This window comes from Ictalurus punctatus, chromosome 28, assembly GCF_001660625.3.
Source record: "Ictalurus punctatus breed USDA103 chromosome 28, Coco_2.0, whole genome shotgun sequence".
Classification (NCBI taxonomy): domain Eukaryota; kingdom Metazoa; phylum Chordata; class Actinopteri; order Siluriformes; family Ictaluridae; genus Ictalurus; species Ictalurus punctatus.
In genome coordinates, this window is record NC_030443.2 from 15,504,921 (window position 1) to 15,529,749 (window position 24,829).

Genomic DNA, 24,829 nt, shown 5'->3' on the forward strand with positions numbered 1-24,829 from the left:
CTTGACGTTTGTTGAATGGAAAAAGAAATGATGTAGTGAGTGGCGTCCATGCAGTGTGCTGAATTTCCAATGAAATGAATGACTGGGAAAAGGCTAGGACTGTAAGACAAAGGTAATATGCACAAATACACGAAATGTTAAACTGCATGGCTTGTGATGGGAAAACTTTTAATGGGTTAAATGTCACATTGTACACACACTCAACTCACTCAGACATTGTGGAGAACTCATTCCAGAGAACATGACAAATCCATGACGAACAAGCAGCACTAGAGGGCATAAAACTCGATCTGGATCAGCAAATACAGTGTACTATTAGGTCATATTACTGTTCAAAACACCACCTGAAGTCTACATGACATCACAGTGGCATTCTTTATTAAAACTACAAAGTTCACTGGAACCTGAGGTTACGATTTCAAGATACATAAGCACCCTGAATAAAACATCCACCAACATGTTTTAAAATCCACATTTGTAAATGCTTCTTTTAAGCAATTAAGAAATTTATTATTATTATTAAAAGAATGTTTTTAAATTTCTGCAGGATATTTCTGCTGCTCAACATGTACAACTCAAAATAAGGCAATTGCACCATACACTGGATACAACGTTTCTTTAATTAAAAAGACAATAAAGGGATTTAATGTATATAGCTTCACTCTGCACATACAGTCAACTCCAGAAATACTGGCGCCCATCATGAGGACAGCAAAAATGAATGAATGTCTGAAATATTACATACGATTCCTCTGCTCTAAGGAAAATCTCTCTTTTTTTTTTTTTTTTTTTTTGACCCATACGTGCCGAAATTGACTTCGAAACTATTTTAAATAAACGTCATCCCAAAAGTTATATAAATAAAATGTTCACAGTCTGCAGAGATTCTACTGCTGTCTTTGAACAATAAGTGATTGCACACATGTAACATTTAAGCTCAGTACAAGAGACAGAGATGATTGTTCCTATGTACAAGTCAGGAAGTAGATTGGAAAACATGCAAACGTTGACATGCGTACTAAGATTTGCTTACAAGTCTACACAACAGCTGAGGAAGTCAAAGAAGAATGCCACCTCAATAACAAAAGCTGCTTTCCTGACCCTTTCCAAACTTAACTGGAACTGCAATTGTGCATTGTATTCAGAGTTACGTCTTTGGCCATGAACGCCATCAGTATGTTTGGGGAAAACGGAAAAGAAAAAAGCAGCCGAACCCACTCAAAAGTTAAACTGATGGCATCCTGAATTCTGCCAAGTACATGCATTCGCTAACGCAAAACCCGCTTGCCTTCGCCAGGAGGTTCTGACTTGACCTTAATAAGATCATTTCCACAAACATACATCTAGATCAACACGGGAGCATAACATCAGTCATCCCATCATCTCGGTCTTTGGATTTGAACCCTATTGACAACTTTCATCCTGAAACAAAGAGGGCAGTCAGACACAAAGTAAAGAATAAAAGACGCTTAAATGGACATTACAAGAAGAGTATGTTAACGTTTCCATACAGTAAACGTAGGAGTGCCGATACTTCTGCATTAAAACAGACACGTTTATGTTTGGATAACAATACATTATCCGGATACTTTTGCACTCGTTTTCATGGAGGGTGCCAATACTTCTGGAGCTGAATGGACATATTTTATATCATTTTGTTACACGTTTAAAAAAAAATTTTTTTAAAAAGGTCTGGTTTCCAACAAAACATGCTTACAGAGGACCAACCCACAGCAAATACGACACACTGGTGAGCTTTTTTTGTTTTGTTTTGTTTTTTTAAATGCAGACACATTTTCCTTTTTTAATTTGTTTAACAAAAATGGCAGCACAAGAGCTGATTTCCTATGAAGTCGTCTACTGGAGGTTCTTTTTGTGCCCCTAGAGTGCGTCTTTCCTTTCACAAAGACCCTCTCGTCACGCTCGAGACATGCCGACTCGTAACGGTATTAGAAACGTGGTCGTTTTTGTCAAAGTGAGACCAAGCAATCGTGATCTTAGAAGCTGGAGTGTTTTTCACCGTGTCCCTGCTCTCCGTGCGCGTTCTCAAGGTGATTTTCCTGTTCGGAGTTTGCCATTCAAATTAGCGTTAGCATTCCGGCGGGCTCGGAGGGAAGCGAGAAGGTCACGGGCTCGAGTCGGGCGCCGTGCCAGACGCACCATGCGTGGAGAGCGCCACACTTTGATGGTGGAGTCATCGCTGGCCGAGAGCAGGAGCTCCTGATCAGTGGGGCTGAAGGCCACGGAGTTCACCACGTCGTCGTGCTGCAGGCGGGCCAGACAGATGTTGTAATGGCGGTCCCAGATATAGCCGTGCTTGTCTTCAGCACCGCTGCAGAAGAAGAGAGGTGGAAGAAGAGGGGGGGGGGAGGGGGGATACGAGGTTAAGGATGAACCGATATTTTTGAATATTTGAAAAAAGTCACCCTTTTGAAACAGTATGTGTGGGTGGAGCTACATATGGGCATAGTTTGTGATGTCACAAATTAACCGCTATGCACCAATCACTGCCAAGATTGCACTGGTGGATAGAGGTCAAGCGATTGATCAGTTTTGCAGATTAATCGGCAAACAATCCACACCGGTTGTGTCCCTTGCGTGAGCGGCAGAAAAGGGTCCACTGTCATTATACAGTACGAGAGCGACCCCTAGAGGTGAAATAAAAACTATCGCTGACAAATTTTGTTGTGTTATTTGAAGTATTTTTTGTGATTTCTTTTGGATCTCTCGATTTTTATTTGTTATTTGTGAGTGTTGCATTTTGGTTCAGTTTGGAAGTATATTTATTTATATCTATTGTTAATTTATATATATATATATATATATATTATATATATATATATTTATATATATATATATATATAAAAAATATTTCATTTGAAAAAGTCAGTACATTTTCATAGTACAGTCAGTACTGTTTATTTTCGTGATAAAGTTCAGCAATATTTTTACTTTGAGTGTTGTGTTTTCATTCAGTATAAATTTTAAAAGCTATAATTGGTTGATTAATCGGTTACTGGCAGGTACCGCACAACTTAGTTATCAGTATAGGTGAAATCCGCTATCAGTCGCCCTCTAGTGGTGGGCAATATAAAATAACAGCATCACAATACATTTGAAGACATTTCTATGATACACGTTCATATAGGTTTGGTAACAAACAGCCAAAAAGGCCAGGATATATTTCCCAACAGCTTACTTGACAGCATTGTGTTTAATCTGGAATTAATAATACACAACAAATGTTCGGACCTGCAACTCTTGAGATTATGTATTTCATGTGTACGCTCACATGAGTGCTAATTACATACATCAACTCTCCCGTTACTTGTCTGAAATATGACAATAATACACACAGAGAAATGTAAAAGTTGTCATTGTACAGTAAACAGTACTTTGTATGAGTGATGTAAGAAAGAAACATGTTTAATGTTGCTCTATTTGGCCCCCTAGTGGAATAACAGAGACTTGCTCTTCTTTTGAACCAATTCAATTCTGGCTTGAAGACGATTTGAATTTAAGAACAGAGATTTTTTCTATTATTTAGCGCATCAGCACAACGGATTAAATCCTTTATCAACCCGGCCTTCAAGAATTGAGACTTCAACAGTACTGTGGTAATACATTAGAACTTTCACTAATGAGAATCAGAAGTGAGGTTTGCTTTGACAGGACAAATAAAGCTCATTTACCTGGCCACAAAGTCACGGCTGACGTCGAGGAAAATAAAGAAGCATTCGTCGTTGGGGGTGAAGGCTCGGTGCGCACGGAGGCTGCGCCGCTCCTCTCGCAGGCTCTTCAGATCGATCACGTGCATGTCAATCTCTTCAGCTATGGGCGGAGGAGACATGGGGTCTGAAATCACGCAGCCCGATGGCCACGCACGACTGTTCACGTACAGGTACCTGATAAAAACGAAAATATGTACAAGACACGTTTACATACACGTCTGTATTGTGTTTATATTAGGTTTTAAATATGTTCAAGATGCACCCTAGTGGCCTTATTGTGTCAATAGATACAGCGATAAAAAAAACAACAAAAAAAAACAAACAAAGGAACTGTTATTTTTATATATTACACATTATTATATATATTATATTCTTGTTGCAAAGAAAACAAAACAACTGAACTGAGATCAATTAAATAATCAATGTGCGCTCTGTGGCCTCAGGATGCACCTGTGGTCAGGTGACAAGCCCATGCCAATAATGTGGCCATGAATATCGATCACATGATCTAGTGAATCAAAAAATTCCTCAGCGCTGCGCTCTTCCCCTAGTACAGGTCCACACGTAGTCATCTGATCAGGCATAATGCGTTTAATACCTGAAACACACACACACACACACACACACACACACACACACACACACACACACACACAGTGCATGTAAACTTAAAAGAAGTAACCATGGCTAATTATCCGACACATGTGCATGCAGATACACAACCCCCACCCCACACACACACACACACACACACCTATCTGGTGAGGTGAGTATGTTAGGCTGCCTGTGGTAAACAGTAAGTATGTCTTGTCCTCTCCCTCCCCAGGGGCAGAAGGTGCTACCAGGCTAGGATCGGACGCTTTGGTGCGACTGCTACCCATGAGCCGAGCCACTCGCGCCTCCAGTTCATGCTCGTGAGCGCTTCCACTCTGAAGTGGGAAAAAACAACATGAAAACAACAAAAGAACGCAATGAACGTGTTTATACTCGAAGCCAGAATCTGCAGCACAGATTCTAGAGTTTCCCCAAACCGAATAATATATAATCATTGCCCTCACTGTTATTCCCAGTTACAACGGGAGAAAAACTCAATACCCACATGTCTGATGTGCTCCGGTCTGGATGGGTTGACATGGGGCACGTGGACAGAGTGCCTCGTTTCAGCATGCTCTTCGCCTTCTTCGTCTCTCTCGTAGTCATCTTCCTCACTGTCCGACGCTCCCAAGTTGAAAAGCAGTGGCTGGTGGTGTTGGGATTCTCCGTTGTGTCGTTGCTGGGCTCGCGCTTGGGCCTGAGATTGCGCCTCGTAGTCGAGCAGCAGGTCGGGCGTGTCGTGCCGTCGGCAGTGGGCCACCATCACCGTGCGAATGGTGCTGGCGTTGACGTTCTGGATCTTGAAGAGTCGCTTGACCACGTTGACATTTTCAGACTCGATGTCCTGGAGAGACAGACAGCAAACTGTCTATATTTTATTTATAAATCAACATTTAACCTTCGTACATAATAAGCAGATATAGAACAGGGGCGGCTGTGGCTCAGGTGGTAGAGCGGGTTGTCCACTAATCGTAGGGTTGGAGGTTTGATTCCCGGCCCACATGACGCCACATGCCAAAGTGTCCTTGGGCAAGACACTGAACCCCAAGTTGCTCCCGATGGCAAGTTAGCACCTTGCATGGCAGCTCTGCTACCATTGGTGAGCGAGTGTGTGTGTGGGTGAATGAGACACAGTGTAAAGCGCTTTGGATAAAAGCGCTATATAAGTGCACACCATTTACCATTTAGGTATCACATGCTCTACACATGATTGTTTTGCACAAGCCAATAAAAGAGTAGATTTTTTTTTTTTTCCATTGTTAAACAATGTTAATCTTACTTGTCCCTCAAACAAAAAAAAACAAACAAATAGCCTGGGCATGAAAAATCTACTCATTCTGATTAGCACCGCAGCTTTACTCTCTTCAGTAGATCATAACCTTGGTGAAAATGTGCTTGACATTGTGAGAGTACACATACAGTACAAGGTTTGAAGGTCAGACCTGGAAAGCTTTGTTGAGCCAAAGCACGGTGCACGAGGTCATGTTGCCGATCCAATGCAGGTTGCCAGAAATCAGATGAGTCTCGTTTAGCCAGCACCCAAAAACATCATAGGGCTTGTTCCTCACTCGCGAGAGCAACGTGTAGTTCTCTACAGAATCAAACGTAACATCAGGTGCATTAATAAAGGGTGAAAATACATACACAGATTAGCCGGAACATTAAAACCACTGACGTGTGATGTGGCCTGAATGTTAAACATGTGACCAGGTCTGATGAATGATGTTTTGTTTACGTCATGTGGACGGCACCAGGATGCACTATGGGAAGAAGCCAGGGGGTGTAAACAAGCCGGCGGAGGAAGTGTGATGATCTGGGTAATGTTCTGCTGGGAAACTCTGAGTCTTGGCATTCATGTGGATGTTACTTTGACATGTACCACCTACCTAAACATTGTTGCAGATCAAGTACACCCCTTCCTACGGTGTTCCCTAATGACAGTGGGCTCTTTCATCAGGATAATGCGCCCTACTACACTGCTAAATATTGTCCAGGGACGGTTTGAGCAACAAGACAAAGAGTTCAAGGTGTTGACTCGGCCTCCAGATTAAACAGATCTCAATCCGATCATGCATATGTGGAATGTCCTGGACAAACAAGTCGGATCCATGGAGGCCTCACCTCGCAAAGCTAAACCTCTGTTGCTAACATCTTGGTATCATCCAGATACCGCAGCACACCTTCAGAGGTCTTGTGGAGTCCAAGCCTTGACTGATCAGAGCTGATCTGGAGGCACAAGGAGGGCCTACACAATATCCGTCAGGTGGTTTTAATGTTATGGCTGATCGGTGTATCATTTGAAAGCATTTGAGAGAAAGCGCTGGTTGAGATGATTCTTGAGGTCGTTAAAATATACTCATTATTTCCACATGTCTTCGTTTTACACACTGTTCTGAGCGATAATTACTAGCCAATACTTTCTCCGTTCCCAAGAGTTGGATTTTTTTTTTTGGTAGGGATCGTGGTGGGTTAAGACCAGGGTTTAATAGAAGAACAGCTGTTAATAGTTAACTAGCATTAGATTAAAGAGTGTGTTGAGCGTTGAGGGTTTCTCACCTAAACTGATGACTGCGATCTCTCCAGAGGAGGAGTGGTGTGGTCCCAGGTAGACCCCCGAAACCAGCAGCAGAGTATCGTCGCTGTTGAACTGGGAGAACTGCGTGTAGCCCCAGTTAAACTTACGCATGCTGGAGCTGTGCACCAGAGAGATGGTGCCATCGGGGCGCTCGGTGTCCCAAAGCTAGCACAGCAAGGGAAAGAACTGTGTGTAAATATTAATGCCCTGTTGCCTAGTAAGTGTCACAAGAAGCTAGGAAAATCTGTGAGGTGTGCTTCTTTCCCTTCTGCATTTTAAAACAAAATGGAGCCGGATGTTAATTTCCTTATGAAATAGTAAGTTCTCAAAATGAGTCTAAATATTTGGTGTGGAATAACGTTGATTATTTCTTAGCCAAGTCGGCAAAGTTTTCTGGCTTTTACTTTAGCGATAAACTAATCCAACACGGTCTATCGGTACTTGGAGTCAATATTTGCGTAAAGCAGATCTACTGAGGAGATCGGTATAAAGAGGGGTAGCTTTTGTAAAGTAAGACGTCATTTTCCCCTATTACTACCATGTTATTTTAACCATTTTACAGTGAAAATGTCATAAAGGTATGAATGCACAATAACGTTACCGATATGGTGAAATCGCTAAAGGGTAGATAAGTCATTAAACGACTGATTTAATTTCTGAATTCCACCACTGCCTCTGCAGCCACAGGGCATCCTTCCAAAACAGATCACTGTGTCACACAGTATTACATCAAGCAGTAATTTTATTTAGCATATTTCCTCTTCCCTACTGAAATTCATTCCTGGCTACACCACTGTCATTTTCGGATCAGCATCGGCCCATGCTCAGAATATCGACTGTGCATTAAAAATGAGTGTGTACCCCCATGTAATGATTTAGAATTTATTTTCTGTCATGTAGTGTATTTTCTGTCGCACAGATTGAATCTCACCTTGACGGTGCAATCTTTGGAGCAGGACGAGAAGCGATGTCCGCTATGAGAGAAGGCCAAATGCAGAACCTGGTCATGGTGTTCCCTCAGAGTCTGTACCTCCACACAGGGAATGCAGTCATAGAGCCGTTTAAACTCCCTGTACCAAGACACGGCCGCTGCCGAGCACAAATACATTTCATAGCGTTACGACCTTAAACTGAAACGGACGTAATACCTGTTATTGCGTATATAAGTATTCATCCCGTATTGCTATGAAACCCTTAATATAGTGCCGACTTTTGGGACAATATGTATATATGATCTTAATGCAGATATCCATGTATGTGAATAGTTTTGTGCATTGTGCTCCAAAATGTGTACATTTTTTCTTTTTTTTCTTGTATACTGCACCAGGGTCGTAGAATCTGACTGTATTCATTAATATGCTTGTTATGATAATAAAAATGGTCTCAATGACCAATAGGCCCAAATGAAGGATGCGGTTTGTTTGAATGCTCATTTGGCATACTCTGCCAGGCTGGGGTACCTGGGTGGCGAGGTACAGCGCGTGGGATACGGTAGTAGCTATAGAACAGCTCCCTCCACAGGAACTCGTCTCTAGAGACAGCGAACCACTGGCGACACGTCAGGCCGGCGTTCAGCACCGTCGCATGGGGGAGACGCAGGAAGATCTCCAGCACCAGGCTGTCCGGCAGGTGTCCGGCAACGCTCGCCATCCTGACATCCTGAAACAGCAGCATGCCACCATTCGTTATGGTCCACTAGGATTTAATAAAAGGTGCTGTGCAGGTTATAGAATTGAAATGTTACATTAATATAGCTTAACTTTATTGTCCATTCTGTTTGTCACAGAGCGGAAATTTGTGGTATCATACATATATCCATAAATACAGCCACATAGATGGTTACACATTGACAAAAACACAGACTTGAATAAAATTACACTGACTACATAATACTCATATGGATTCAGTTAAACTGCCCAATGTTCTTCAGAAAAATCCTCCAGGTCCTGCACATTCTTTGCTTTTCCAGCATTTTCTACATATTTGACTGCTTTCCATCCGCAACTATATGATATTGAGATCCATCGTTTCACACTGAGGGCAACCGAGGGACTCGTACACGACTATTACAAAAGGTGCAAACATTCACTGATGCTCAAGAAGGCAACACGATATATTAAGAGCCAGGGGGTGTAAACTTTTGAACAGGATGATCGGTGTAAATTGTTATTATTTTGTTTAAAGATGTTATTTTTTCATTTAGTTCTGCCATTCAGAAGCTACATAAGATATTAGATTGTCTTGAGGAAAACATGTAAATAACAATATACACCGATCATCCTGTTCAAAAGTTTACACCCCCCTGGCTCTTAATGTATCGTGTTGCCTTCTTGAGCGTCAGTGAATGTTTGCACCTGTGGACTGGATACTGATAGACAAGCACAAAGGTGCCTTTTAACAGCTTGTTGAGCAAATTGACCTTGCCATAGCTCATGGTCACAATGTGGCCTGTAACATAAATCCAGCATCAACCCACAGCTTTTTGTTTGTTTGTTTATGCGATCTACTCATACATGAAACATTATTTTTGCTTAGAATCATACTCAATTAGAATAGAACATCAAGTTTTCCAACCCTTGTAGTCATGTTGCTCTTTAAATGTTACTGTTTTGTCATGTTTTGGACAATTTTTAATAGTTTTATGAGCAAATCCATTGGAATATCAGTTCATCAAAACAGGATCAGAATTTTTTATTATTATTATTTATTATGTCTTTAAAAAGCTGTGGCTTTGGAAGGGAATACTAATAACTATTTATTTTTATTCTGGGCTTCTTTAGCAGACCTGGCAACACTGCTGAAGAATTGAAACAGCAATATCTCAGTGTTTATTATAAAATAAAGTGTGGGGGGGTGCAGCTAGTAATGGCACTCATTAAAAAACATGGGTGGAAAAAGAACTTGAGCGACATGCTAACTAGTTATATAGTAATCTAGACAGCACAATACTTTGTTGTGTCTTTCGTTTATACTAGATAAATAAAAGACGTGTTATAAATAACGAGGCTCCTATCACATTAGATAGGAGCAACTAGCTAGCATAACCAGTCAAGGCTACAGCGGTCCAAATATTGTGCGCGTATATATGGATTTTTACGGTACAGGAGAAAACCCAGAACCTGCGGTCGGTGACTGTGTTTCATTTTGACATGATCATCCCTACTCCCTTCAAAGGCTATACAGCCTTCATAAAGAGAACTACGAGCGTCACCTTGTAGGGATCGAAATTAATGGCCATTTGGGATGCGTTTAAAACGTCATTTAATAAACCGGAAGCTTGGGTTTTATCGTAACAATCACCGACTCTAATGTAAACAAGAATCCCAAATTAATAATGAAGAAATTATAAGTTTGAACTTTAAATGCAAGAAAACACTGTATTTTGCATTTCCTTAAGTTTGCTTTCGCATTCCTAAAAATTACAAAGTGACTTCATTTTCCTTAACATACAATTTATTATTTCTACTTAACGTTACTTATGTTTTTTATTGACCTCAGTGTTTAATATCTGAGATTTACTTCCATATGATGAGTTGATATAAGAAGTTAATATATTATATTAAGAAGAACATATTAAGAGAGGACAAGCATAATCGTTCATTGATACTTTTGAGTCCGTCATTGATTCATTGATCGATTTGATTCATTGAGTGCATTGCATGCCATATATGGCTTTGCAATAGTTTGTGCGCGTTGACTAAACTCGCGTATTAACGTCATAGCGCAAAATGAGCATTTCATTCTAAGGGAGGAAAAAAGTTACATACAGTACTGAATAAGAAAATATATGCAAATATAGTAGACGAGTGAGACTTTTCCCTTTCCCTGTTACCGTAAAATCTCGTATATAGGCGCACCTCTTTAAGGCTGCTGGGTACCGTTAGCTAGCGACACCACCTAACTAGCTAAAACAACACACTGTATACAAATTTTTGAAAAAGTGCATAAACCATCGACATATTTTAAAGAACTAAGTCTATAACACGCATACAAACGCCCAATTCATCCTATTTAGCGCCGCGTTTTCTCACAGCCAAAACTATCATGTTAGCTACATGCTAAAAACTCCGCTAACCCGCTACATTGTTACGCTAGGTAGTTAGTTTATTAGGTAGTACACAATAACCATATTTAAGATATATACATATTAACGTATTGCTTGGTCAGGTAGTCTGTCATAAATGTTAACGTCTTACCTGTCAAACGCCGGTTACTGTACCAATAATGTGTGATATCTGTTTACTCCGCCGCTCCCAGGCCAAACAAGTCGAACATGGAAACCTGCTAATGTTATATTCAGGATGGTCTAATCTACCGACGACTCATCAAACAGAGCTCATTTTATTCATTAAAAATGCTTCATAATTAAAATATAAAGTGCAAATTTTTTACCATATCTCTCCGCAAAGGTCCTGCACGCACTTTAAAAAAAAAAAAAGAAGAAGAAGAAGATGGATTTACTTCATTTATAATTTTGTTTTCCACACAAACACAATCTGTGATTATGGAAGTAATGAAAATTGCCAAATTACATTATTACATATTTCTTTCCTGCTCGATCATGGTTATAACTAAATGATAAAGGCAAGATTGAAAAGTTAATGCTTTTACTTTGCACTTTTATGCTTGCAAACTGAATAGGGTACAAAACAAAAACACCACCAAAAGTAACCCCATACCCACAGTGAAGCATGGTGGTGGCAGCATCATGTGTTAGGGCTGCTTTTCTTTTCTTTCCAGAACTGGAGCTTTTATCAAGGTGGAAGGAATCATGAATAGCTATTTTAGAGTGAAACATTCAGGTGTCCACTAATAAGCTGAAGGTGAAAATAAATTTCACCTTTCAGCATGAGCATGACCCAAAGCATACATCCAAATCAACAAAAGAATGGTTTAACCAAAATATCAATGTTTTGACCTAGCCAGAACCCAGACTTGAATCCAACAAATGCCCCCACAATTTGACAGATCTGGAATGTTTTCGCAAATAAGAGTGGAAAAATACTGGTGTGTCACAAGATGTGCCACACTGATAGACTCTTACCCCAAAAGACTGAGTGGTGTAATAAAATCAAAAGGTACTTCAACAAAGGGGTGTGCATACTTACACAACCAGGCTATTGTAACAGTTTCCCAACTATTTTTTCCCTGAAATGTTTGATTGTTTTTCAGTTAATTTTTATGCATTGTAATTTCACATTGAGGGTGGAAAAAGTTCTTTACCTTGGTTTCATTTTTTTATTATTATTGTTTTCACAAAAACCTGCCATTTTAACAGGGGTGTGTACACTTTTTATATCCATTGTAAGCTTAATTGGTCATTTGAATTTGAATGGTAGTCTCACTAATTTTTAACTAAGCTAAAAACAAGCATAAGTAATGTTAACTTGTTCTGTACATGCTGCCAGTTTCATCTGACCAAGAAAACGAACGCCCTATATCTATAATTACAACATAGATCAATAAAAATGTGACATGAGGCAGTAAGACAGTGAATAAACAGCACATTTGCCTTTTTTTCTTCTTCTTGTTTTCCATGAGTATGACTACCATACAAACATTTGCAAGTGTCTACGAATATGATATATTTGTAGATTATCATTTACAATATAGAATAGAGTCTCTGTGGTGTAATTGTGGGATTTTCATTGATCTCTATTGGATTTATGCCTTATTTGGGCAAAGAAAAAAATAGAGACGAAGAGTAAAACAATGGCAGCCGTGTGAACTGACGTTCTGTGTTAAATTGTGTACAGCAACACATGGACTACAGTTACTGTATGCATATATGGTAAGTTTAGCCAAAAGAACGGTTAAAGAGTGTAGCTACAAAGTAGCTGTCCATAATAAAAGTGCTACCGAGTGTATAATCCATACTGGATCCAAACTTGTAGATGTATCTATGAATATCCCATGCTATTTTACCACATTACAAAACAAAACGGTGTTTATTCCAGTGACAGAACTGACATGAAAGCAACCGAACCCGTAATTTCACATTTAAATATAATTTGTGAACTATATATAGATTTTAGAAAGCGGAAAGTACTCATAAAAAGAAAGAAATCGGCAAAAGCATCAAATAAGTATCATCAGTGTTACGATAGCGAGCTGTCATAGCTGAATGAGTTCGTTTGCTATATTTACGTTTTTTTAATCGACGTGACTAAATGATGATACACAGGATTTACATTGTATGTTTTTCCTTCAAAGTATTAGAATGTAAAAATAATCATCTCTCTGCATCATCGACTCTTAATGACCTTTGGAATAAATCAGAACCAATCCACGAGAGCCGGGCGGCACGTCACTCTGTAAGCCACGTGAGCAGCTGAGGAGTGTAGTAAGTGATGATGATGTCCGCTCCTGGAAATAAATAAATAAATAAAAACAAGAAGTATTCAAATTTAAGAAAAGCATTTGGCTACTTTGTACACAGATACAACATGACTGTGGTCATCTTATAACAAATTACCTCCAGACAGCGAGGTACGGCATAGTAACAAATCAACCATCCGACATTTTGTCATTATTTCCATTGCTGAGTGACACATACTGTAAATAAGTGCTGAACTAAGCTTTATCTCAGACACCCATGACTCCCATAAAACGCCTGCTTGTACATGGTCCTGCATAGAAGTTTACATGTAAGCTGTTGCTATAGAAACGACATCTTAAAACGAGTGCAGTGATATAACCCTTTGATTTGCCTCGCACCCTTCTGACCAATCAGAATCAAGAATTCAACCTCGCTGTGGTATAAAATCCATTAAAGCAGGGAATTTCATGTAAATAAACACGTAACGCTCGCATCAGCTAAATCTGAGGATTAAACTGGTGAGATCTGACACCTCAGGCGTTTTGTTCCCTACATGGGGTTTCATACAACGTGAGATGGTGTTCTTCTTGGCAGCATGTAGCCGAAACAAATCAGACGAAGTAGTAATCTGTGGTTATGGAGGAAATTACATGATCTGAACCATTCTGATACATTGAAATGAATACAGCTCTTCCAGTCAGGGTTCCTGTAATATTTGGTGAAGTTCGGACAGATCACAAATGTTTTAGGCTTTGTGTTCGTTCTATCACATAGACTGAACAGTGTAAAAGTATAGCTCTTGGCCTCTTTTAGTCTCACCTGCCCGACGGAAAGCGGTCATGGATTCCAGGACGGCCGTACGCAGGTCAAAAGCACCGGCCTGTGCTGCATGCCACAGCATCGCAAACTCTCCGGACACGTTGTACACCGCCAGCGGGTGTGTAGGGTGCTGGACAGGAGGACCGCAATATAAATAAATGTCAGAAAATTCTTTAGTGCAACGTGAATGGAAACATGTGCCCTGGAAGTCTAAAATGTAAACTCTACATCCTTTCTTAACCAATGAAACCAAAGAAACTCATACTCTGCATATTGCACTTATTAAAGGAATACTCCAAAGTTATTCAACTCGATCACACCTGTAAGGTACGCGTGATTACTACAGATAAGAACCGACATATTTCTCTGTATTAAGAAAAGAACAGAAACCCGTTTACTCCGAGCTTACCTTATAATGGAAGTCTAAGGGCAGTCGTTAAATTGTGTCAAACATTTATTTAAATATATTTTTGTTGAATTAATTAAAAAAAAAAAGAAAGAAATCTGTACACTAAGTCATTTTTTCCAGAGAGAAGAATGAGTGGTTACATTGTTGTGTGCATCTGATGCTGCAAAACCTTTGGAAAAACATGACTAATTAGAATTTATTTACTATAATTCTCCAGGAGAAAAAAAAACCAACTCCACAAAAATAGATTTGGCAAGATATTTTCCTAATTCCTAATCTTTTCAGTGTTAGAGTGTAAGACGTTTAGATGTGAATTTGGTACATATTCATATATTAACTGTTTATTAACACATTTCGACAACTGCCCTTAGATTTCTATTACAAGTGAGATTGTAGTAAGCGTTTTGTTTTTTCCCCCCACAATACAGTAGATGCAGTAGATACAGGCTGAATTGAAAAACACTAGAGTTCTCCTTTAATCACTTTGTAACATAACTTCCAGAATTCAATTCGAGATCGATATAAAAATGAAACTGAAAACAACTTCAGCTGAAGAATTATCCATAAATAGTCTTCATGCTTGTGATTAGTGTCTGCCAGAAATACACACCTTATCCTTAACCTCCCTCAGAATATCAAGATAAGGCAGTCCAGGTTTCACCATCAGCATATCGGCTCCCTCTTTTACGTCTCGCTCCTAGAGAATCATGAAAACAGTGAGTCTAGTTACATAGTATTTGCACATTGCATACTTGATCATCCTAAACCTATTCAAAAGACGTTTTATTTTTTTTTTTGATCAAATTTTACGTACACAGGCTCGCAGAGCAAGCCCTCGGGCACCAGGGGGTAGCTGATAGCATCGCCTGTCTCCGAAAGCTGGCTTGGACTGAGCGGCATCCCTGTAACAATTATATTTGATTTCTAAATAAGCTATATCACACAAAAACAGTTGAAACATTCAGTTAGATCAGAGGTATTCAAGCTGTGGGGAAGAATGAAATTGAAGGGGCGTGTGTGTGTGTGTGTGTGTGTGTGTGTGTGTGTGAGATTGACCAACAAAAATACTGAAATGAGCATTGCTAGACCTGCTAAACATTAAAGATCAGCCATAACATTAAAACCACCTGCTTAACATGTGTAGGTCAACATCTTGAACTCTGTGTGTGTGTGACAGGGCGCATTATCCTGCTGAAAGAAGCCACTGTCATTAGGGAACACTGTTACCATGAAGGGGTGTACTTGTTCTGCGGCAGACTTTGAGAACGGACTCTTCACTTGCTGCTGAATATATCCCACTGCTCGAAAGGTGCCACTGTAGCAGTATAATCAATGTTTTTCACTTCTGTGGTTTTAATGTTATGGCTGGTCGGTGTATAAGTGTTAAGACTTGCTGGAGGAGCATGAGATCTCAAAAATCTGGGAAGTGTGGAAAGAGTTAGTTGATGATACAGAATCAGAACTCAAAATTAGAGGTAGAATATGTGAGATACCTGAAAGGGCCGTAATAACAGGAAGCAAACTTTGCACTGTAGCTCAGCACCGAAACCTACGGAGGAGATGCGATTTCATCAGCCGCTGTCGAATAGAAAGCTTCGGCACATTTTGCCATACGTGCAACTAATAACATATTCGTGCGAGTTCTTTAACACCTGTACACTGGCTATAGTATTGTGGGTTGTTTTATTAATATTATTTATTAACTGTTGTACTAACGCCTTTAATCGAGTTTGTTTTGATCCATTATCTTTTTAACTTCTTCAACCGAAGGGCAGGCGACGTCACAAAAATATCATATCATAATGCTCAAAAGGAATTTCTACGGTATCACGATATGTAGTTTTGCTCACAAAACGGCCAGTAATTAAAAGCAAAATAAAATATAAAATAAATAAATAAGATCTGTTCAATGATACTTTTAATTAATGTCTACAAAAATGTTATTCATTTTTATATTAAAAAAATAAAAAATGTAAATGTATTTACAAAAAACTAAATAAAAGATATTTAACACTCATAAGAAGAAAATCCATTTAAAAAAATAAATAAATAAAATTTACAGTAAGTTACATCAGCAGCTTCTAATCGGTTATTTTAAAAAGATTTCCACGATAACTCGTGACACAATTTATTACAATATCGATATTATATCATAGTAGTTATTGTGTGTACATAGTAGTTATTGTTTTATTCTTAGTATGATTTTTTTTTTTTTACTTTTATGCAAAGCATTCCAAGATTTTTAGTCAAAACAGAAATAGATCACTAGAGACAAAATATGTAAAGGGTGGATCTGGAAACTAGATCTCTAGAACAGCTACCTTGTTGCCAAGATCGTTGGATATGAGTGCTTGCTTAATGGCTGCAATCCGTCCGTCCATCATGTCAGACGGAGCGATAATGTGGCAACCTGGATAGACAGAGAGGTACGGATGTAGTAAGAATAATAATAGAGTTCCAGGTATAACAGTTCCAACGCTTTGAAAACTAACCAGCACGTGCGTACGCCAACGCCACCTCTGCCAGCCTCATACAACTTGCTGCGTTATCCAGGGTGCCATCGTCACGTAGGATCCCTTTAGAGGAAAAATGAGAGAGAGATCAGATCTTCTACAATTGCAACACGGGGACAGTCCATCACACTGTTCACACGATGAAGAAAAGCACGCTGACCACAATGACCGTGTGACGTGTAAGGACAGAGACACACGTCACAAGCCAGCAGCAGATTAGGGAACAGAGCTCGAAGTTTCTTCACAGCTTGAACAGCAGGAGTGTCGTCGGTGTCAGCCCCAAAGCCTAGCTCATCCTGAAAGAAAAAAACAGATCAGATGTATCAGGATCTTTAGAAATGGTATAAAATCCTGCTAGTGCAATGGAAAAGTCTTACTTTACGCACCTTTGCGATTTTGGCAGGAACTCCAAAAATCAGCACGCATTTCAAGCCTTTTTCCACAAGCGGACGCAGCATACCTTCTAGCTTATTAATACCGTATCTGCAAGCGGTGACATGTAACACAGGGTTATCACTAGAAATCATAATGCTTCATAATTTCATTTATTCCCTGCTCTGGCACACGGCCTTTTACCTACAGTAGAAAACTATATCCTGAAATAATAATAATAAAAAAAACAATAAAAAATATACATTCAATAGGCCTCCTTTATCAAGCCGGACACGTACAGATTTATTCGTAAATTCGTATGAGCGTTTACAGAAGAAATCTGGTATTGCCAAAAAAAGTTCAATATCCTACTCGTGCTATTTAGTGTGCGTAAATTTACTCATTAGAAGACTGCACTTTTATATTTGGAATATACTGTCGAGTTTAAATCGCGTATTTTTATGCTGTTTACAGCATTTAGCAGACGCCCTTAACCAGAGTGACTCATAGAAGCTTTGTCTCTGTCAAAAACACATACTCATGCTAGTTCACTCGGTCAGGAACTAAGAACACCAGTGAGATTATTTTGTGACAACCAGTCATTTCATATTATAGGCATTAATAAAGGAATATATATTTTTTTTAAAAATAGAAAGAAAGAAAGAAAGAAAGTGAGCCGACACAAAACCATCAATTAAGACGAATGAAACAAATCATTCCGTATAAACGGAGGACGGGCGGGTCTGTACATGCTAGGGCTGGGCGATATGACAATATTGCGATATTTGAGGACATTTCTACGATACACGATGAGTATCACGATATATAATTTAGCTAACAAACTGTCTGCAAAACAGCAGTAAAGAAACAAAAAACATTTAATGGAGGTCGACGACAGTTTTCTTCAATACCTTCAAAAACAAAGGAGATTATGTTGATTTTTTTTGTAAATCACGTCAAATCAACGGCATCCATTGAGTAGCGTTTAATTTGTAATTATTAACAACGTAAAAAAAATATACATCACCATACCAACGATATCTTAGAAAATTTGTATCACGTAATCATTTATCAATATCGATATTATAGCGATATATCGCCCAGCCCTAGTCTGCGTGTAGACGTAAACCATAAACAAATGCCTCAGCTGATGAAGGATCTCTTATTATTATTTAATACGATATATTATTAAATATTGTTATTGGTATAGAAGTGAGTCAAAATAACTTCCACTTCTGTTTTTCAGCCTTCACGCTCATTGCTCATTTCGTTCTCCCAGCTGGCTGTGCACTTCACCTTGTATGGAGTTTTGTAGATGCCACTACATGCAATTGAGCTATGTCAGGAAGACGCTCGGAACGTTATAGCTGATCAACACACGTACGCGAGTACAGTGGAAATCGGCGTTTCTGAAACGTTTGGAAATCCGGCGAAACATTTGAGTTCAGTTTGGCTTCAACATTTACATACAACTTTACTTTACTAAAAAACTTTACTTTCTGGCGTTTGATTAAACTCCTGTCTAGTAAAAACAAACACAAATCTCAAACTCCCTATAAAGCAGTCTACTTTCTAGAATTACGAAGGAAGCGCATCCATTTTACATGACTATAAATAATATCTCTCTCGTACTCATATTACTGGAATGACAGAATGGATTTAGTTTGGCTGTTGAAACGTGGATGTAATAAACAAGGTGTGTTCTTTAAAAACGAAGAACAAAAAGAATCTCTTTTTTATTTTTTTTATTATCTTCGTTTCACAAGGGCTGGCACGGGATACACCCAGCGCACAGCTTATCTACACTCTCCAGCCTGGACCTATACTCAACCTCAACCTACTCTACAACTTTAACATATATAACGCATTAATAAAGATTAAAAAAAAAAAAAAAAAAAACACATTTGTGCACGAAAATTTTATTTCTGAATGACAACCAAAAAACTTTACTATGCTACAAATTCTAATCAGTGGTTCGCACTTTTTAAAATGTTCTATCAAACTAAATTTATCAGGACGTGACAATAAATAAAAAAAGACAATACGAGGAAATAACTAGTATTTTCAGCGACGACAAACGTTACCTTGCTTGACCTGGCAGGCTTGCAATAGGTTCCACTGCATCAGGACTGTCACTGTGTAAAGACAACACTCGTTTAGCACAAATGCGTTTTAATGTAGCGTGTAAGCGGCATGCTGTTATAGGAAATAATCACCAAGGGGGTTGTGTTATGTGGCCCAATGCACAGCAGACTTATTCTTACCACCCTGAAGGTGATTTATTCCTCTTATACCTCAGCAACTGATCAACTATTACAACTTCTTAAAGAATATTAAACCACGCCATTAAAGCAGTTATGTTACATTTAATATTATGGAACGTCAGACAGGTTAGTTCTTGTTATCACTTACATTATAGCAGATATAAACAGTGGTTTGCACACGAGACGCTTTTTAAGACAAAAAAAAAAATGCAGCTTCTGAGAACATATATACTATGCACACATATAGAAGCAGGACTGCGTTACGTTATGAAGATGGGGTAGATGAGATTGTCAGGCCTGAGATCTGATGCACACGTCTGCCAATATCTGAGACTGGGGTGGAAGTAGCCGCTGTGCAGGATGGAGTCCGCCGCCTGCGCCATTGTCCTGAAGATAAAAACAAGAGAGTTATCGTTTACTAAACATCCTGCAAAAACCTTCTCAGCAAAAATTTGTCAAAATAAATGCTTATAACCGACACCGAAATCTTTTTTTTTTCCCTCCACCAAAACTATAAATCCTACTTGTAAAAGATCCTTAAGCCCAGAACGGAGATGTATCTGTTCTTTCAAATTCCATGTGCATGCATGCGAGACAGCTTTACTAATCAAGCATTCCTCCCATCACACATTTGCTCACTGAGCCTTAAAGTAAACCTTCTCACATTTTTTACACCCCTTTCATTGTACAAACATTCACAACCCATTTTAATAATCGCAGCACAAATTAATTCTAGAAATTACGAAAAAATAGTTTTTAAAAATTGTCACATTTGCCATAAAAGTACCATCATATTTATATATCAGAAACCAAAGCGGTTCTTTTAAAATGTAGATTTAATGCATTCTTTACTAGTTTTGTAGATTGATTCAACTTGAAAATATTGATAGATATATTTATATTTGGAAATGAACAACTTCCTAGGGGTAAGGCTTTCGCTCGATTTCAATCCAACACACCACAATGTTTAATAATAATAATAATAATAATAATAATAATAATAATAATATAGCAACTCCATACAATATATCCTACATAACATTACTGATGAAAAATAATTACACTATTTAAAAAAAAAAAAGTGTTTTCCATGATGGATGACAATACCTCTAGTGTTAACACTTCCTGTTTTTATTGATTTTTCATCAGAAATATTTGGGACTGTTGACATTTTCAGTAAAACAAACAAACATATAAATAAAAGTACAGTCCAGTGCAAAAGACTTACTGTAGAGTATGATTTTATGGGTTTAACATATAACCGAAAACTTTATATCTATTAACGTTAATACTTGACCTATTTTTTCTAGCTGGAAGTCTTCTAGTAATGTCGCTGATTTTGCGAAACGCCAAACAAAACAAAACTGCACGAAACAGTAACACATATTATTCCTGTGTCAATAAAACATAAATAATAGATCAATACATAACACTGAAATGTGGCCTTACTCTAGTGTCTGGTCTTGTCTTCTGTGGTCTTTTCTCAAAAGTGTGCACTCGTGCATGCAGCAAGCTCACATGAATTGTGCCAGTGGGCGGGGTTAACTTTTAGATTTAAGGTTTGTGGTCACGTCGGCTACCGTCAAACGTCATCTCTCCGCGACGGCGCGTAATAATTAGTCACAACGCTATAGTGATTATTCTGTCTGGGTCTTTTTCATATCTCATTTAACTACGTTGACGCATTGATCGAAAATGTAAAAATATAAAAAATAAAAGTAACGTTCGCGTTTTTTAGGATGCACTACCTCGTTAGGTAAGACTGTCTTATTGCTAACGTGGTCGCTTTTATGGGCGATTTCCGCTGCTATAGCTAGCTTAGCTTCACTAATGCCAATATATGTGCATTAAAGTAGCATAGATACAGCTGTGTTATTAAAGAAAAGCGCCCAGATGTGCAGGGTATGTGTTACAGTCTGGGAGGTTTTATAGCGTTTTGGTTATTGAGGTTTTAAAAAAAAAAAAAAAAAAAAAAAAAAAAAAAGTCATAAAATGAATTTAATACTAAGACAAAGGCTGAAAGGGGGGGGGGCACATTTAGCTAAAGTCGATATACCTTACGCTGGATAAAAAGTAAAGATAATCAAGATTATTGTTAATTACTGAGGACACCAAGGTTGTAAATGTGTTGTCTTTATTTAATATCAGGATTTCTCTTGTCCTTATACAGTTAGTGATGTAAAATTTCTTTCCCCCCCTTTCTTTCTTTCTTTCTTTCTTTCTTTTTTCTCTTTTTTTCTTTTCTTTCTTTCATTTTTTTATTTTTTTTTTTATTTTTTTTTTTTTTACAAAGCATACTGGATGCAGTAAATCTAGTAGGTTTAAGAAAAAAAGTCTTTAAAAATAGTTTTGAAAAACTTTGCTAGAATAAAAAGACTATGGTAATGTTAATAAGATAAAAATGAACTGGATTTCAGAGTGGCAGAAGGTTGTGTTCCTGCTTCATAGCTTCAGGGTCCCGGGGTCGAGATGTAGTGTATTTTAAAGAGAAGATTCTGTGCCAGAGACCAAAGCGAGCACATCAGGTGGAAAAAAACGTAAACAGACAGTATTTCTGTTTATACATGCGACATGAGGACAACGTGCCACACTGAAAAGCAAAAGCAAATCCGTTTTCAGTGAAAAACAAGCTGATAAGGATTAAACGCTGACTTTGCAGTTCCCCGTCACGTTGAATTTCACTTTCATCAGTGTGTTGCAGTCGTGAGGCACTGAAATGCAGTCGCTGTCCAATCACAGCTGGAACTCACACTCATGGCTGGGCTTGTTATCAAATAAGGGCCTGCAATTGCTCTTTTACATGAGGGATTGCTTTTCATATGAAGGAATACACTTTACAGGCTCATTAGTCCTCGTTGATCAAGCTGGATATGAACGGATTTATTTGTAATTTGTTAGTCTGAGCGTTAGACAAGAAATTTGGTGTTCATGAAAATCCTGTAAATTCTGAAAAACGTTCGTATCCTATTCGTGCTCCTGAATGCGTGTAAATTTAAGCATGAAGACTGACTAATGTAAACCTCGCCTTGATCGACGTCAAGTCATATCATTTACTTGGATTACTGCACGTTTATATCTGGAATATACGTCTGCGCTTATTTTTATTATGTTTACAGCATTTAGCAATCGCCCTTATCCAGAGCGTCCTATTGAAGTGCTTTGGAGTCACTTATTATTTAGTACTCCTTTATTATTATTATTATTATTATTATTATTATTATTATTATTACTAAATATTATTATTGGCATAGAAGTGAGTCAAAATAACTTCCACTTCTTTTTGCCTTTTATCTTCATCGTTCATTTTTTGCTCCCAGCTGGCTGTGTGTTTGACCTTTTATGGAGTTTTGTGGGCGTCACCAAATGCAAATGAGCTGTGTCAGGAACGATAAACATACACAAACGTTCGAAACGTTTGTAAATGGCAAATTTTAGTTCACTTTGGCTTATGCAAGTATTTACACACAACTTTTAGCATTAAAATATTGATAAATGAGGCCTATTGTTTCATCATTCCTGCTCCATTGATTGTTGAGTGCTTAATCATTAAGCCTTTCAGAATTACTATTAAAACATGATGAACATTTTAATATGATAATAAAAATAAAAAACAACTCGCAACAGGACTTATCAAAATTTTTAGTCTTCCTTTCAGTGAGGAGAAGGATCAATATTTATCAACAAAATGAGCCCACATTATTGCTTTTATATCTGGCATGGAATCTTCTTAATGGTAATAGACAATACATCCATTGTGGACCTGAACATGGTGTCTTTAAGTAACCTGTTATAAATTATTTCTTCTGTCCTTTTATCATTTCAGAATGCAAAAAGCAAAATAATGATCCAGTCTTCATGACCTGCTGGCCTAACATCCCCTAAAGCAGTACAAGTCCCATCACACCATGCTTTTCTCTCTGCGTGAGCTGGTCCAATGGCTCGGCTTTGCCACCTTCGAGCTCTTCCTCCATCTTGCCGCGCTGCTCGCATTCAGCGTGTTTGTGGCTCTCCGTGTGGACCTGCTGACCACCGTGAGCTGGTGGCTGGTGTTCGTGCCGCTGTTCGCCGCAGACGGCCTCAGCACCTACTTTACGGCCATCGTCTCCATCCGGCTGTATCAGGAAGGCGAGGAGCGGCTGGCCGTGCTGCGTCTGCTCTGGGTGCTCACCGTGCTCAGCCTCAAGCTGGTGTGTGAGGTGCTGCTTTGCCAGAAACTAGCCGAGCAGACGCGTGACCCGCTCTTCGGCCTCATAGTCTCGCCACTTTTCGTCCTCCTGCAGCTGCTCATGATCCGTGCATGCCGTGTTAATTAACGAGACCATGACGGATCGTTGCCATTTTAACTGTTTGGCTCCACCCACGTGAACTCGAACGAACATTTCCGAGCAGTTATTTGCTCACGTGTACATTGTTTCAATCAGAGAGAGATTTGCTTACAATTCAGAGTTGCAGAGTAAATGACATTCATGTTTTTTTTTAATGGTCTTGGCTCAAGTTTATAAACATGGTGTCGTTGTATCCATTAAAGCAAAATCTGTGTGTGTGTGTGTGTGTGTGTGTGTGTGTGTGTTTTTATTTATGTATTTCTGATGTCCTAAATGCTGAATGACATTAGCTTTCATTTCTGTTTCTCAGAATGATGTTAATCCTATTCTGCCTGTGTGATGACAACACTTTGTTTGTACATATTGTAAATAAACCAACATACATACACTTTAATTTGTCCTGTGTTATCTCTTATAAATTCTGTATCTTCAGTGACTCTATGCAACTTTGTTCTAGTGATTTAATTCATACTTACCTTTGTCTTTTGAATGTGATCCAATCAGACACATGGACTGATCTTGAATCCTGCATGCGTTCATCTTCTTTAGAGTAAATACTGGTGATACTTGCTTAAATGAATATGGTTAAATGCTGCCTAAAATTGCAGCAATTTGGAGCAAAAATGTGATCTAAATGTAGTTTATTTTAGTGAATTTGGGATTGTAGCTAGAAGTTAGTTAATATGTAACTCATTATAGAAAATATTTAACTTGAATTAAGCCGTTTCATATTTTGGACACAAACAAAAAAAACCACTGAGTATAGTAATTAGTTAGTCAGTCTGAGGTAGAAGGTTAAATACACATACAATATGATCTAGAAAAGGCCTGTAGTGTCGGGTCACCAAACCAATCCGCATATGTTGTGAGCTTGTGCTGACCGCGAGATGGCGCTGCTGTGCAACATA

At 38.6% G+C, this 24,829-nt stretch overlaps 3 protein-coding genes across 3 annotated transcripts; 1 reads left to right on the forward strand and 2 right to left on the reverse strand.

The window, feature by feature from the left end:
* Positions 1-601: 601 nt before the first annotated feature.
* On the reverse strand, positions 602-11,205 carry fbxw5 (F-box and WD repeat domain containing 5). Its single transcript, XM_017459739.3, has 10 exons — positions 11,097-11,205; positions 8,361-8,559; positions 7,832-7,989; positions 6,882-7,065; positions 5,768-5,916; positions 4,831-5,169; positions 4,486-4,660; positions 4,182-4,329; positions 3,693-3,905; positions 602-2,332 (listed from the first exon to the last, which is right to left on the reverse strand). The coding sequence occupies exons 2-10, from the start codon at positions 8,548-8,550 to the stop codon at positions 2,047-2,049; spliced, it is 1,842 nt and encodes a 613-aa protein (XP_017315228.1). The 5' UTR covers positions 8,551-8,559; positions 11,097-11,205; the 3' UTR covers positions 602-2,046.
* A 1,624-nt stretch (positions 11,206-12,829) lies between these two features.
* On the reverse strand, positions 12,830-21,137 carry alad (aminolevulinate dehydratase). Its single transcript, XM_017459746.3, has 12 exons — positions 21,046-21,137; positions 19,861-19,983; positions 19,417-19,467; positions 17,347-17,443; positions 17,121-17,256; positions 16,940-17,023; positions 16,769-16,857; positions 15,941-15,996; positions 15,262-15,349; positions 15,058-15,144; positions 14,039-14,168; positions 12,830-13,266 (listed from the first exon to the last, which is right to left on the reverse strand). The coding sequence occupies exons 1-12, from the start codon at positions 21,099-21,101 to the stop codon at positions 13,208-13,210; spliced, it is 1,056 nt and encodes a 351-aa protein (XP_017315235.1). The 5' UTR covers positions 21,102-21,137; the 3' UTR covers positions 12,830-13,207.
* A 55-nt stretch (positions 21,138-21,192) lies between these two features.
* tmem203 (transmembrane protein 203) lies at positions 21,193-24,309 on the forward strand. The gene is made up of 2 exons (XM_017459752.3): positions 21,193-21,352; positions 23,420-24,309. Exon 2 carries the CDS (start codon positions 23,502-23,504, stop codon positions 23,907-23,909), a length of 408 nt encoding a protein of 135 aa, XP_017315241.1. The 5' UTR covers positions 21,193-21,352; positions 23,420-23,501; the 3' UTR covers positions 23,910-24,309.
* The last annotated feature ends 520 nt before the right edge of the window (positions 24,310-24,829 follow it).

Bases quoted from the DNA above. Each gene is read 5' to 3' on its own strand.
- fbxw5 (XM_017459739.3), bottom strand. From the start codon at position 8,550: ATGGCGAGCGTTGCCGGACACCTGCCGGACAGCCTGGTGCTGGAGATC. The intron at 4,661-4,830 runs GTGGGTATTGAG...TTCCCACTTCAG, and splicing joins GACCGGAGCACATCAGACAT to AGTGGAAGCGCTCACGAGCA. The intron at 2,333-3,692 runs GTAAATGAGCTT...CTTCTTCTGCAG, and splicing joins AGCCGTGACTTTGTGGCCAG to CGGTGCTGAAGACAAGCACG.
- alad (XM_017459746.3), bottom strand. From the start codon at position 21,101: ATGCACGAGTGCACACTTTTGAGAAAAGACCACAGAAGACAAGACCAG. The intron at 19,468-19,860 runs GTAACGCAGTCC...GTCTTTACACAG, and splicing joins ATCTACCCCATCTTCATAAC to TGACAGTCCTGATGCAGTGG. The intron at 16,858-16,939 runs GTTAGTTTTCAA...CTGTCTATCCAG, and splicing joins GTTGGCGTACGCACGTGCTG to GTTGCCACATTATCGCTCCG.
- tmem203 (XM_017459752.3), top strand. From the start codon at position 23,502: ATGCTTTTCTCTCTGCGTGAGCTGGTCCAATGGCTCGGCTTTGCCACC.